This window comes from Schistocerca americana, chromosome 3 (genome assembly GCF_021461395.2).
Source record: "Schistocerca americana isolate TAMUIC-IGC-003095 chromosome 3, iqSchAmer2.1, whole genome shotgun sequence".
Classification (NCBI taxonomy): Eukaryota; Metazoa; Arthropoda; class Insecta; order Orthoptera; family Acrididae; genus Schistocerca; species Schistocerca americana.
Window position 1 is genome coordinate 454,487,926 of NC_060121.1, and position 14,077 is coordinate 454,502,002.

Genomic DNA, 14,077 nt, shown 5'->3' on the forward strand with positions numbered 1-14,077 from the left:
TCCGGTTATCAGTTCTTCATCTGAACTGAATCTTCGTCCACCAAGAAAAATTTTCAGTTCTGGGAAAAGGTGGAAATCTGATGGAGCCATATCAGATGAATAAGGCGGGTTTGTCAACAATTCATACCTTAGTTCGTGTAATTTTGGCACGGCTACTGCACATGTGTGCGGGCGCGCATTGTCTTGATGGAAGATGACTTTCTTCCTTGCTAAACCTGGCCTTTTTCGCGCATCTTTTGTTGCAATTTATCCAGGAGGTTAGCACAGTATCCTCAAGTAATTGTTTGCCCAGTGGGGAGGTACTCTACGAACAGAATCCCCTTCGCATCCCAGAACACTGATGCTATGACCTTTCCCGCAGAAGGAATTGTCTTTGCTTCCTTTGATGGCGGAGAATCAACATATTTCCACTGCTTGGACTGTTGTTTTGTCTCCAGGACCAAAGTTTCATCTGTGATCACAAACCGGTGCAAAAAATCTTGTTCATTTCTCCTTAAACGGGCCAAACACTGTTCCGGTAGGTCCATTCTCATACGTTTTTGATCCATTGTCAAGAGTCTTGGCAGCCATCTTGCAGATAATTTTTTTTATTTCTAATTCCTTAGTTAAAGTGTGATATACCCTTTCAGATGACATCTGGCAGGCGTGAGCAACTTCACGCACTTTCAATCCGCGACCCTCCGTGACCATTTTGTGCACTTTTGGAATGATTTCTGGAATAGTGAAACATCTTGGACGACCACTGCGCGGATCATAATCTAAGCTCTCCCGACCAAATTGAAATTTATTTGTCCACTTGGCAACAGTTGAATATGAAGGAGAAGAGTCCCCCAGTGTATTCAGGAAATCGGCATGAATGTCCTTTGCTTTCATACATTTCTTTACGAAGTATTTAATCACTGCTCGAATCTCGATTTTTTCCAACTTAGCAAATCACTGCGCGGGAACAACAACAGAACCACGTCACCGCCACAGTTCTGTTCCAAGAGCATTGACGTGGCACGTGTTTACAGGCAATAGTCCGATGAATATCACGTGAACAACTTGTTGCGCTAGCGCTGACCTCTCGTGGTGATTCCGAGAACTTTTCAAACCACCCTCGTAAATTCCAAATAAATCTGGTGTCTAGCGAAAACTAGGATCACGTTCATCCGGCGTTATTCCGTTCTATGTAACAACTAGCTTTTGCGTATTGATTTCGAGCTCCACAGTGTTTACTGTAGCGTCGGATGTGCCCGGAAACAGCAGATGCATGGACAAAAGTCTACTGTTGCGATCGTCACGCAATGTGCCGACTGTGCGTCACACGGCGTGGTATATAAGGACGCTTAGAATAGGTAGCCCATTACTGTTAACAAGACAAGCAAACAGCATCATGAAGACTCTGCTGGTAAGTGTTCAGGCAATAACAATAGTAAGTCAAGTACGACTGTCTTCTACTAATATTCTTTAACATCGCGCAAGTCAGAAGAGAGCAAAAACCACGTAAAATAACGTAATTTATGTATTTATGTTAGAGACTGTTGAGTATAGCAACACAAGCTCAAATTATACGGAAAGAGGGTTACACTCTTCTGTCGGCTATACCAAAGTGCACACAACCACGTGTCGAATTTTAGCTTTGTTGTAACCAAAGAGTTTCTCTGCCGATCAGATCCACTCTATGTTCGGTTCGCCTCTCTTGGCTGGAAACTATTTACTGAGGACTGAAGATCTCAAACTCATCGACAGCACTACGTATCATCTGAACACTTGACAATGTTCTCGTGGATCTTTCTCTGGCGTACATGTAATCCTTATCGTTTAAACTTGAGTGTCAAGGTCATCAATCAAAACGTTATTGTAAACTGAGGTGTACAGAGAAATCGCAACGCTGGAATATTGCAGCGAAATGCAGGAAGACCTGTTGAGGGTCCGCCTTTTGTGCAGAGGTTGGCGATTGACCCTCAACATAAACAAATGTAATCTATTACGCTCATTTAGGCAGAAAGACTCAAAGTCGTGTGACTATACGATTGTAAAATAATGACTGGAAGTAGTCTCATCCGTAATATATGTACGAGAATGCGCACGTAGCGTTTAAAATTGGAACGAGCACATAAAAAATCAATCTCAGGAAAGGCAGCTGCCACACTCAGATTCATTGAAAGAATCATCAGGAAATGTAGTGCACCCAGAGAGAAGGTAGCTTGCAAAACCCTTGCTCGATCAGTACTTGACTATTGCTCGTCAGTGTGAACGGGATCAGATAGGATTGAGAGAGAAAACAGAGAAAATCCCGAAAGAGTTTCATTTAGCGAGCGCGAAATCTCGCGGAGATGCTCAGCAGACACCAATGCCAGACTCTAGAAGAGAGGTGTTGTGCATCAGAGTGTGGTTCACTCTTAAAATTCCGAGAGCGAATTTTTCTAGACAAGTCAGCCTCCTACGTATACCTCGCGAAAGGACTATGAAGGTCAGCAGCAGTTGTTCTTCCCCGGAACCATTCGTGAGGGGCACAGGAAAAGAGGGACGTGACAGTTGTGCACAAAGTACCCTTTGCCGCTCACTTTAAGGTGGCTTGCAAAGTATTAGCGAAGATGTAGAAACACAACATTGGTTGCAATACATAGCTCCATGGGAATTTAATGCTGTTTTTGGCGCTATGCACCGAGCTGACTAGTCATGCGCTAGGGATGAACGTTGATACGACATGATGCCTTAAAAACACGTTGTTGTAAGAGATGGAAGTGTAGTACTAAAATGTGATACAAATATTCTTGGGCCAATCAAGTACGGGATACGTGAAAATCATATACTAACTTGACGACTGATCATCTGAATCATGCGATCACACAAGAGAAGCTATAATCGGTCATTACGCTTTTCTTAACTTTAAGACTGGGACTGAAGATAATAACGCACTAAGTAACACTATCATTTATCCAAACGTGTTTTCGGAAAAATTTTGCTATGCAGTAGATTTTTGTTTCTGAAACCCTGGCTTACGATACAGACAGTGGTTATGCCCTGTACTTTTGTTTCGACAACAGTGTCAAGACATACTTAATTTCCTTGATTTATGAACAATTAACGTTTTCATCTTCAACATTTATTTAAAGCTGCATCTGATACAATTAGTAGAGAAAATTACCAATGGACAGAACATACTTGTTCCTTCCCTCTCTTTTCACGTAGTGAACATAAACAAATTTTTATAAAAAATATTTTTACCATCATTTGTGGAAAGGTTAGATTCTGTACTGCATTGGGAACCGAATCCAGATAGCTGACTTCTACGAACGGTGCCTGCATCACAGGACCGTGGGCCAGGACTGTCCCGTACTTTCGACTGGTCATGGGTCTCTCTCCTTCCTCGAGTATTAACACATTTTTAAAGCTTTACAAACGATCAACGCAGAGTATACTTCACCTTTAGGAACATAATGTCTTATCAGATATGTTATTTTCGATTTTGACGAATCCCAAACCTAAGAATTTAATATAAATACACACATCAAAAAAAGCTTTGCATCACCTCGGTTCCGAGAGCTTCGGAACCCGTGCAGAGAACTGGAATAGAGACCAACATAAACATTATTTCCGCCCATTTTACTGCTCATGAAAATCACACATTGCGTGTTGTACCACCATACAGCGAGACCTTTAGCGGTGGCGGTCCAGACTGCTGTACACACCGGTACCTCTAATACCCAGTAGCACGTCCTCTTCCATTGATGCATGCCTGTGTTCGTCGTGGCATACTATCCACAAGGTCATCAGGGCACTGTTGTTCCAGATTGTCCCACTCCTCGACGGCGATTCGGCGTACATCCCTCAGAGTGATTCGTGGGTCATGTCGTCCATAAAAATCCCTTTTCAGACTATCCCAGGCATGTTCGATGTTATTCTGAAGGAAGTCATTGACAAGATGTGGACGATGGGGGAGCAAATTTTCGTCCATGGAGACGAATGCCATCTCCAATATGCTGCCGATATGGTTGCACTATCGGTCGGAGTATGGCATTCACGTATCGTACAGCAGTTACGGTGCTTTCCATGACCACCAGCGGCGTACGTCAGCCCCACATAATGCCCCCCCCCCCCCAAAAAACAGCAGGGTACCTCCACCTTGCTACACTCGCTGGTGTCTAAGGCGTTCAGCCTGACCGGGTTGCCTCCAAACACGTCTCCGACGATTGTCTGGTTGAAGGCATATGCGACACTCATCGGCGAAGAGAGCGGTCCATTCGGTCTGTTGTTGGGCCCATCTGTACTGCGCTGCATGGAGTGGTGGTTGCAAAGAAGGACCTCGCCATGGACGTCAGGAGTGAAGTGAGTCGTAACCCGTCGTCGTGTGGCTGCACAAAAAGCTTTACTCAACATGGTGGCGCTACCGTCAGGGTTCCTCCGAGGCATAATCCGTAGGTACGGTCATCCACTGCATTAGTAGTCCTTGGGAGGCCTGAGCGAGGGATGTCATCGACAGTACCTGTCTCTCTGTATCTCCTCCATGTCCGAACAACATCCCTTTGGTTCACTCCGAGACGCCTGGCCACTTCCTTGTTGAGAGCCCTTCCTGGCACAAGATAACAATGCGGACGCGATCGAACCGCGGTACTGACCGTCTAGGCAAGGTTGAATGACAGACAACATGAGCCGTGTACCTCCTTGCTGGTGGAATGACTGGAACTGATGGGCTATTGTACCCCCTTCGTCTAACAGGTGCTGTATATGCATGGTTGTTCACATATTTGGGCAGGTTTAGTGACATCTCTGAACAAAGGGACTGTGTCTGTGATCCAAAAATATGCACAGTCAACGTCCATTTTCAGGAGGTCTGGAAACCGGGGTGATGCACAACGTTTTTTTTTTTTTGTGTGCATATTCAACGTATCTTATACGTATTTCATCCATTTATATTACGTTACATACTGTAACAAATTAAATTCTTTAGATTGTAGGAAATTCTTACAGTCTTTAAATTAATGAAAAAGTTTCTTCTTTTTAACGAATTGTATTTATACGTACTATCTTAACATTAAGATTCTTCTACTCTTCAATTTTCATTTGCTTTTGAGCTTCACTTTATTATTTATTTTTACAGGTTCTAGCGGCGGTGTTGGCGGTTGCCTGTGCTTTCCCGAACCGAGGTATCGGTGGCAACCAGGGTTTCCCAGGCAGCGGATTTCCAGGCAATGGCGGATTTAACCAGGGATTTCCCGGAAATGGGGGCTTTGGCCCTGGCGGACTGAACCAGGGCTTCCCTGGGTTTGGGTCTGGACAAGGTTTCCCTGGTAATGGAGGATTCCCTGGAAATGGGGGATTCCCTGGTAATGTTGGCTTCGGCAATCAGTTCCCAGGGTAATGGATCACTATACACAATAACGTTTTACCCTTGTGGAATGGAAATATTGCCAGGACGTCATAGCCTAATTGTATGTCTTCTCTGTTGAAATAAAATTCTTAAGCAGTATATATTTCATTTAATTCACGTCACTCTTTCGCACCAGACAATCACCTGAACCTCCTGACCGAAATTTGATGTTAAAAAAACCATATCCTTCTTCGAAAAAAGAATTTTTCCCGATGAGTTTCCATGTGTCATACAATATCAGAGCCGATGTACAAATGTACTGTGAGAATGTAGTATTGCATGTGCACACTAACAAAAGCTTCAACTAAACCTGTCGTTTAAACCATAAAGCAAACAGGAATACTCTGGTCCATGAAGCGTCATGCAATATGTGTATGTATTGGAATGTTTCTAATGTATTACAGAGGTTTTTCTACAAACGTAGTATAATATTCATACCTACAGTTACCTAATTACCCAAATTTATAAGCTCGACTATAACAGAAAACAATATTAAAAAAGATAAAAAATATCAAACTTACGTTTTGTCCTTTTTGAATAGCCATAAACACACAAATCGGAAATTATTCTACTAGTATTTTTATGACAAATCGTTAACTGAATCATTAAATATGACAAATTTCTGCCATGAAGCGCCAGGAGAGCTTCTAAGTTAACTGAACGAAGTGATTTATAACTTGCTATCTGGTAATACTTCGTACACATGTATTATTACGTTTTCATTAGAGAGGTGGAAATGTACAAGCAAGAATAACTTGAAATTGACGGTTGAGTGCTTTTGAGTTTATCGTAACGAACACACTCGTAATTTTACTAAATTTAGTTTCACTTAGGCTATTTAAAAATTATTTCCTTTCCGTTACATTACCAATTATTCCTCTTATAAGACTGATACTCGCTTCATTATATTTCAATTCTCATTTATAGGATAACTGAGAATCGAAACCAGTTTGGTGGTCCTAGTCATGATAACTATCGGGGACATTTCACTAAAAGCTTTTATACATTGTGGCTAATGGTTCAAATGGCTCTGAGCACTATGGGACTCAACTGCTGAGGTCATTAGTCCCCTAGAACTTAGAACTAGTTAAACCTAACTAACCTAAGGACATCACAAACATCCATGCCCGAGGCAGGATTCAAACCTGCGACCGTAGCGGTCTTGCGGTTCCAGACTGCAGCGCCTTTAACCGCACGGCCACTTCGGCCGGCTTTATACAGTGTGCACAAAACTTAAAATTAAATGTATGTTGTGCATTTGTGCTTTGAGAGACCTTGCTTCGGTGAAGCTTACTATTTGTGAGAACATATCTGATAGTTAGCCAGTACCTGGACAGTATAAAAACACCTAGCACGAATTAAGCGAGTGAAGTTGTGAGTTGAAGAGGCAGCAACAAGCAACAAAATTGTTGAAAGACATACCACCTGATTGTAAAAACGCAATGAAGGCGACTCTATAAAACCGAAAATGTATTTATCTGACTGTAAGAGGAACGAACTGAAATGAATGATTAGCAGGGTCAATAATCTAAAAATTATGCCCATTGCACGACTTGGATTTCAATATTTATAGAAATTAATCTCCTTTCACAGGACGCTTAGATATGTTACTCCGATGACAAAGAGAGACAGAAGAAGAACGAGCTGAAATGAATAATTAGCAGGATCAGTAATCTAAAAATTATGCTCATTGCACGATTTGGATTTTAATATTTAGAGAAATTAATCTCCTTTCACAGGACGCTGAAACATGTTACTCCGATGACAAGGAGAGACAGAAGAAAACGCTTGTCGAATGATCGAACAAATCTCTCTCTGTCTATTCCACCCCGATATTACAAACAAACAAACAAACAAACAAACGCACACACAGACACACACACACACACACACACACACACACACACACACACACACACACACTACTGTTCACCTACTGGAATCTATCCCAGCGAAGAATTGTCAGTAGACTTTTGGAACGCTGTAAGTACTATTTCCGTTGGGAAAGAGGGCTGTCACATGACTTGACAAAAAATAGTCAGCGTAAGTCACTTCAGTCAAAGAAAACAAGAAAGACGGAACAGCATTTTTAAGAGAGAAACTTTCATGCTATGAAGTCTGCCATATTCAAAGTTGGAGAAGCTCTTGGATGAATCCATTGGGATATTGTCTTATAGTAAAATTTAGGCCAGGTAACAGGAAAATCTGAAAGGAAGAAGGCAAAATAATTCGAATTTCGTAGGTGTGGAAGAATAAAAAGAGTAGAAGGAGACAGATATCGCGAGTGTTGTGTTTCTAGACGTAAAGTTGTGGAAAACTCTTTAGTAAGAAAGAAGAAAGAATGGTGCTATAACCTGCAGGGTGACACGCGTAGTAACTGCGTAAACTAAAAAACTCAAATAGTTTTTTTACTAAGTCATCTGTCTACTGACGGCTTTGATGCGGCCCGCCACGAATTTCTCTCCCTTGCCAATCTCTTCATCTCACAGTAGCACTGCAGCCTATGTCCCCAATTATCTGCTGCTTATATTCAGATCTCTGTCTACCTCTACAGTTTTTACTTTGTACAAGCTCCCTCTAGTACCATGGAAGTCAGCCCTTGATGTCTTAACAGATGTCCTACCTTCCTGTCCCTTCTCTTTGTTGGTGTTTTCCACGCTTTCCTTTCCTCTCCGATTCTGCGCAGAGCCTCCTGATTCCTTACCTTCATCTAATTTTCAACATTCGCCTGTAGCACCACATCTCAAGTGCTCCTATTCTCTTCTGTTCCGGTTTTCCCTCAAACCATGTTTCACTACCATACAGTGCTGCGCTAAATGTACATTCGCAGAAAATTCTACCTCAAATTAAGGCCTATGTTTGATACCAGGAGACTTCCCTTGGCCAGGAATGCCCTTTTTGCCACTGCTAGTTCGCTTTTGATATCCTACTTGCTCTGTACGTCATTGGTTATTTTGCTGCCCAGATAGCAGAATTCCTTAACTTCATCTCCCTTTTGCCCATCAAACCAGATGTTAAGTTTCTCGCTGTTCTCATTTCTGCTACATCTCATTATTTTCATCTTTCTTCGATTTACTCTCAATCCATATTCTGTACTCATTGGACTGTTCATACCATTCAGCAGCTTCTTCGATATACAGATTGAACAGAAGGGACGAAAGACTACATCCCTGTCTTACACCCTTTTCAACCCAAGCATTTCGTTCTCGGTAGTCCATTCTTATTAATCCCTCTTGGCTCTTGTACATATTGTATTTTACCCGTCTCTCCCTATAGCTTACCCATATTTTTCTCAGAATTTCTCAGAGCCTTGCACCATTTTATATCGTCGAACGCTTTTTCCAGGTCGACAAATCTTGTGAACGTGTCTTGATTTTTCTTTAGTCTTGCTTTCATTATCAACCACAAAATTAGAATTGCCTCTCTGGTGCCTTTACTTTTTCTAAACCAAACTGACCGTCATTTAACACATCCTCAATTTTTTTCCGTTCTTCTGTGCATCATTCTTGTCAGAAACTTGGATGCATGAGCTATTAATCTGATTGTACGGTAATTCTTACACTTGTCAGGTCTTGCAGTCTTCGGAATTATTTGGATGATATTTTTTCGAAAGTCAAATTGCATGTCTCCAGACTCATACACTCCTGGAAATGGAAAAAAGAACACATTGACACCGGTGTGTAAGACCCACCATACTTGCTCCGGACACTGCGAGAGGGCTGTACAAGCAATGATCACACGCACGGCACAGCGGACACACCAGGAACCGCGGTGTTGGCCGTCGAATGGCGCTAGCTGCGCAGCATTTGTGCACCGCCGCCGTCAGTGTCAGCCAGTTTGCCGTGGCGTACGGAGCTCCATCGCAGTCTTTAACACTGGTAGCATGCCGCGACAGCGTGGACGTGAACCGTATGTGCAGTTGACGGACTTTGAGCGAGGGCGTATAGTGGGCATGCGGGAGGCCAGGTGGACGTACCACCTAATTGCTCAACACGTGGGGCGTGACGTCTCCACAGTACATCGATGTTGTCGCCGGTGGTCGGCGGAAGGTGCACGTGCCCGTCGACCTGGGACCGGACCGCAGCGACGCACGGAAGCACGCCAAGACCGTAGGATCCTACGCAGTGCTGTAGGGGACCGCACCGCCACTTCCCAGCAAATTAGGGACACTGTTGCTCCTGGGGTATCGGCGAGTACCATTCGCAAGCGTCTCCATGAAGCTGGGCTACGGTTCCGCACACCGTTAGGCCGTCTTCCGCTCACGCCCCAACATCGTGCAGCCCGCCTCCAGTGGTATCGCGACAGGCGTGAATGGAGGGACGAATGGAGACGTGTCGTCTTCAGCGATGAGAGTCGCTTCTGCCTTGGTGCCAATGATGGTCGTATGCGTGTTTGGCGCCGTGCAGGTGAGCGCCACAATCAGGACTGCATACGAGCGAGGCACACAGGGCCAACACCCGGCATCATGGTGTGGGGAGCGATCTCCTACACTGGCCGTACACCACTGGTGATCGTCGAGGGGACACTGAATAGTGCACGGTACATCCAAACCGTCATCGAACCCATCGTTCTACCATTCCTAGACCGGCAAGGGAACTTGCTGTTCCAACAGGACAATGCCCGTCCGCATGTATCCCGTGCCACCCAACGTGCTCTAGAAGGTGTAAGTCAACTACCCTGGCCAGCAAGATCTCCGGATCTACACTCCTGGAAATTGAAATAAGAACACCGTGAATTCATTGTCCCAGGAAGGGGAAACTTTATTGACACATTTCTGGGGTCAGATACATCACATGATCACACTGACAGAACCACAGGCACATAGACACAGTCAACAGAGCATGCACAATGTCGGCACTAGTACAGTGTATATCCACCTTTCGCAGCAATGCAGGCTGCTATTCTCCCATGGAGACGATCGTAGAGATGCTGGATGTAGTCCTGTGGAACGGCTTGCCATGCCAGTTCCACCTGGCGCCTCAGTTGGACCAGCGTTCGTGCTGGACGTGCAGACCGCGTGAGACGACGCTTCATCCAGTCCCAAACATGCTCAATGGGGGACAGATCCGGAGATCTTGCTGGCCAGGGTAGTTGACTTACACCTTCTAGAGCACGTTGGGTGGCACGGGATACATGCGGACGTGCATTGTCCTGTTGGAACAGCAAGTTCCCTTGCCGGTCTAGGAATGGTAGAACGATGGGTTCGATGACGGTTTGGATGTACCGTGCACTATTCAGTGTCCCCTCGACGATCACCAGTGGTGTACGGCCAGTGTAGGAAATCGCTCCCCACACCATGATGCCGCGTGTTGGCCCTGTGTGCCTCTGTCGTATGCAGTCCTGATTGTGGCGCTCACCTGCACGGCGCCAAACACGCATACAACCATGATTGGCACCAAGGCAGAAGCGACTCTCATCGCTGAAGACGACACGTCTCCATTCGTCCCTCCATTCACGCCTGTCGCGACACCACTGGAGGCGGGCTGCACGATGTTGGGGCGTGAGCGGAAGACGGCCTAACGGTGTGCGGGACCATAGCCCAGCTTCATGGAGACGGTTGCGAATGGTCCTCGCCGATACCCCAGGAGCAACAGTGTCCCTAATTTGCTGGGAAGTGGCGGTGCGGTCCCCTACAGCACTGCGTAGGATCCTACGGTCTTGGCGTGCATCCGTGCGTCGCTGCGGTCCGGTCCCAGGTCGACGGGCACGTGCACCTTCCACCGACCACTGGCGACAACATCGATGTACTGTGGAGACCTCACGCCCCACGTGTTGAGCAATTCGGCGGTACGTCCACCCGGCCTCCCGCATGCCCACTATACGCCCTCGCTCAAAGTCCGTCAACTGCACATACGGTTCACGTCCACGCTGTCGCGGCATGCTACCAGTGTTAAAGACTGCGATGGAGCTCCGTATGCCACGGCAAACTGGCTGACACTGACGGCGGCGGTGCACAAATGCTGCGCAGCTAGCGCCATTCGACGGCCAACACCGCGGTTCCTGGTGTGTCCGCTGTGCCGTGCGTGTGATCATTGCTTGTACAGCCCTCTCGCAGTGTCCGGAGCAAGTATGGTGGGTCTGACACACCGGTGTCAATGTGTTCTTTTTTCCATTTCCAGGAGTGTACATTCCAATGTGAATAGTCCTTTTGTCGCCAGTTCCCCCAGTTGTAATTCTCAATGGTTGTTATCCATCCCTTCTGCCATATTTGATCTTAAGTCCTCCAAAGCTCTCTTAAATTCTGTTTCTAATACTGGAACCCCTATCTCTTCTAAATTGACTCTTGTTTCTTCTTATATCACATCAGACAAATCTTCCCCTTCAGAGAGGTCTTCATTGTTCTCTTTCCGCCTGTCTGCTCTCTCTTCTGCATTTAACAATGGAATTCCCGTTGCACTCTTAACGTTACCACACTTGCTTTTAATTTCACAGAAGGTAGTCTTGACTTTCCTGTGTGCTGATTCAATCCTTCCGAACATCATTTCTTTTTCTATTTCTTCACATTTTTCACACAGCCATTTCATCTTAGCTTCCTTCTTCTTCCTTGCACTTTCTTATTTCACTTATCAGCTGAAGTATTTCTTCTGTTACCAATGGTTCCCTTGTAGTTACCTTCTTTGTACCTAAGTTTTTATTTCCAGCTTTTGTGATTTGCCCTTTTTTAGAAATGTCCATTCCTCTTCAACTGTACTGCCTCCTGAGCTATTCCTTATTGCTGTATCTATAGCCTTAGAGATCTTCAACCGTATCTCGTCATTCCTTAGCACTCCGTATCCCACTTCTCTGCATATTGATTTTTCCTGACTAATGTCTTTAACTTCAGCCTACTGTTCATCACTACTATATTGTGATCTGAGTCTATATCTGCTCCTGGGTACGCCTTACAATCCAGTATCTGATTTCGGAACCTCTGTCTTACCATGATGTAATCCAACTGGAATCATTCCGTATCACCCGGCTTTTTCCACGTATACCTCCTCCTCCTGTGATTCTTGAACAGGGTATTCGCTATTACCAGGTGAAACCTGTTACAGAACTCAGTTAGTCTTTCTACTCCCTCATTCCTTTTCCCAAGCCTACATTTTCCTGTAACCCTTTCTTCTACTCCTTCCCCTACAACTGCACTCCAGTCTCCCATGACTATTAGACTTTCATATCCCTTTACATACTGTATTAAGCTTTCAGTGTCCCCATACTCTTTCTCTATCTCTTCTTCTTCAGCTTGCGACGTCGGCATGTATATCTGAAGTATAGTTGTCGGTGTTGGTTTGTTGTCGATTCTGATAAGACTAACCCTAATACTGAACTGCCTGCCCTACCTGCCTATTCATAAAGAATCCTACTCCCGTTATACCACTTTCTGCTGCTGTTCATATTACCCTATACTCATCTGACCAGAAATCCTAGTCTTCTTTCCATTTCACTTCACTGACCCCAACTATATCTACACTGAGCGTTTGTATTTCCATTTTCTGATTTTGTATTTTCTCTACCACATTCAAGCAACTGACCTTCCACGCCCCGACTCGTAGAACGTTATCCTTTTATTGATTATTCAGTCTTTCCCAAGGGTCACCTCCACCTTGGCAGTTCTCTGCCAGAGATCGGAATGGGGGACTATTCTGGAATCTTTTGCCAGTGAAGAGATCATCATGGCTCTTTTTCAGTTACAGGCCACATGTCGTGTGGATACATGCTATGTGTCTTTAATGCAGTGGTTTCCAGTGCCTTCGGCATCCTCATGCCGCTGATCATTGCTGATTCTTCCGCCTTTAGAGGTAGTTTCCAACACTGAGGGGAAGAGGGTGCCCTGAACCTCTATCTGTTTCTCCGCCCTCTTTGATAAGGCCATTGGCAGAATGAGGATGGCTTCTTACGCCGGAAGTCTTCGGCCGCCAATGCTGATTATTAATCAAAATTTAGCGGTTGCGGATTTCCAACCCGGGACCGAGGACTTTTTGATTATGAATCAAAGACGCTACCCCTAGACATAGGGGGGTAGGTACTTTCAATAATCATTGACAAAATAGCCATTGCTTTTAATGCGTTGTTTCAGTGGTACCACAGTTTTCGGTTTTCCAGTATACCTTTTAAGCAGAAATGTGATGGAGCACCATCGACGACCACAAGATTTGAAATAATTCCATCTCGTCAATGCTACCATATTATTCCTCTAACAATCAATGCTTGACGAAGTACATAAGTTACAGTCGGAAGGAGGATCACATGAAATGTTAGTGCAGAAGGATTTTCGATTAGAACTAGTAGATCTGTCTGCAGTCGAAGAGTTCATGTAGTCTGTCAGTCTATTACAGTAGATAACTCTGTATTCTAAGAGAATGAAATGCTTCTTTACAGATTTAATTGCACTTTGACAATACGTTTCGTTTCAAAAGCTGTAATTGTGAACCAGAAGTTGGATGTAAACTAAAGATGGCGAGAAATAATGTAATAAATAAAGAAACCATTAAGAAAGATATCCTCTCAGTATTTGTTGAAAGTTAAAACCATGATTTTCCCTGGGGCTGTAAGCTTTTTATCATTATAAAAGAAGATATTGACATCCGCTACAGGTTTTTTTTCGGATTTTAAGTCACTGTCAAATGGTAGGGGTGAGTCGTATCGTACTGGCCAGCTCATAGTACACGCCACTACTGTGGTTTTCCTTTCCGCTTCCACATAGCAGAAGTGTACAGTAAGCAGAACAAAGTTTGTGTGTCC

General features: G+C 44.5%; 2 protein-coding genes across 2 annotated transcripts in view; one reads left to right on the forward strand and one right to left on the reverse strand.

Moving 5' to 3' along the window:
* Positions 1-14,077, reverse strand: part of LOC124606148 (LIM domain only protein 3-like) — a 1,120,741-nt gene that overhangs the window by 227,121 nt on the left and 879,543 nt on the right. The window lies entirely within an intron of this gene.
* LOC124605185 (FAM10 family protein At4g22670-like) lies at positions 1,239-5,455 on the forward strand. Its single transcript, XM_047136702.1, has 2 exons — positions 1,239-1,390; positions 5,087-5,455. The coding sequence occupies exons 1-2, from the start codon at positions 1,253-1,255 to the stop codon at positions 5,345-5,347; spliced, it is 399 nt and encodes a 132-aa protein (XP_046992658.1). The 5' UTR covers positions 1,239-1,252; the 3' UTR covers positions 5,348-5,455.

Coding starts and splice junctions, on each gene's coding strand:
- LOC124605185 (XM_047136702.1), top strand. CDS start 1,253: ATGGACAAAAGTCTACTGTTGCGATCGTCACGCAATGTGCCGACTGTG. Junction 1,391..5,086: donor GCATCATGAAGACTCTGCTG/GTAAGTGTTCAG, acceptor TTATTTTTACAG/GTTCTAGCGGCGGTGTTGGC.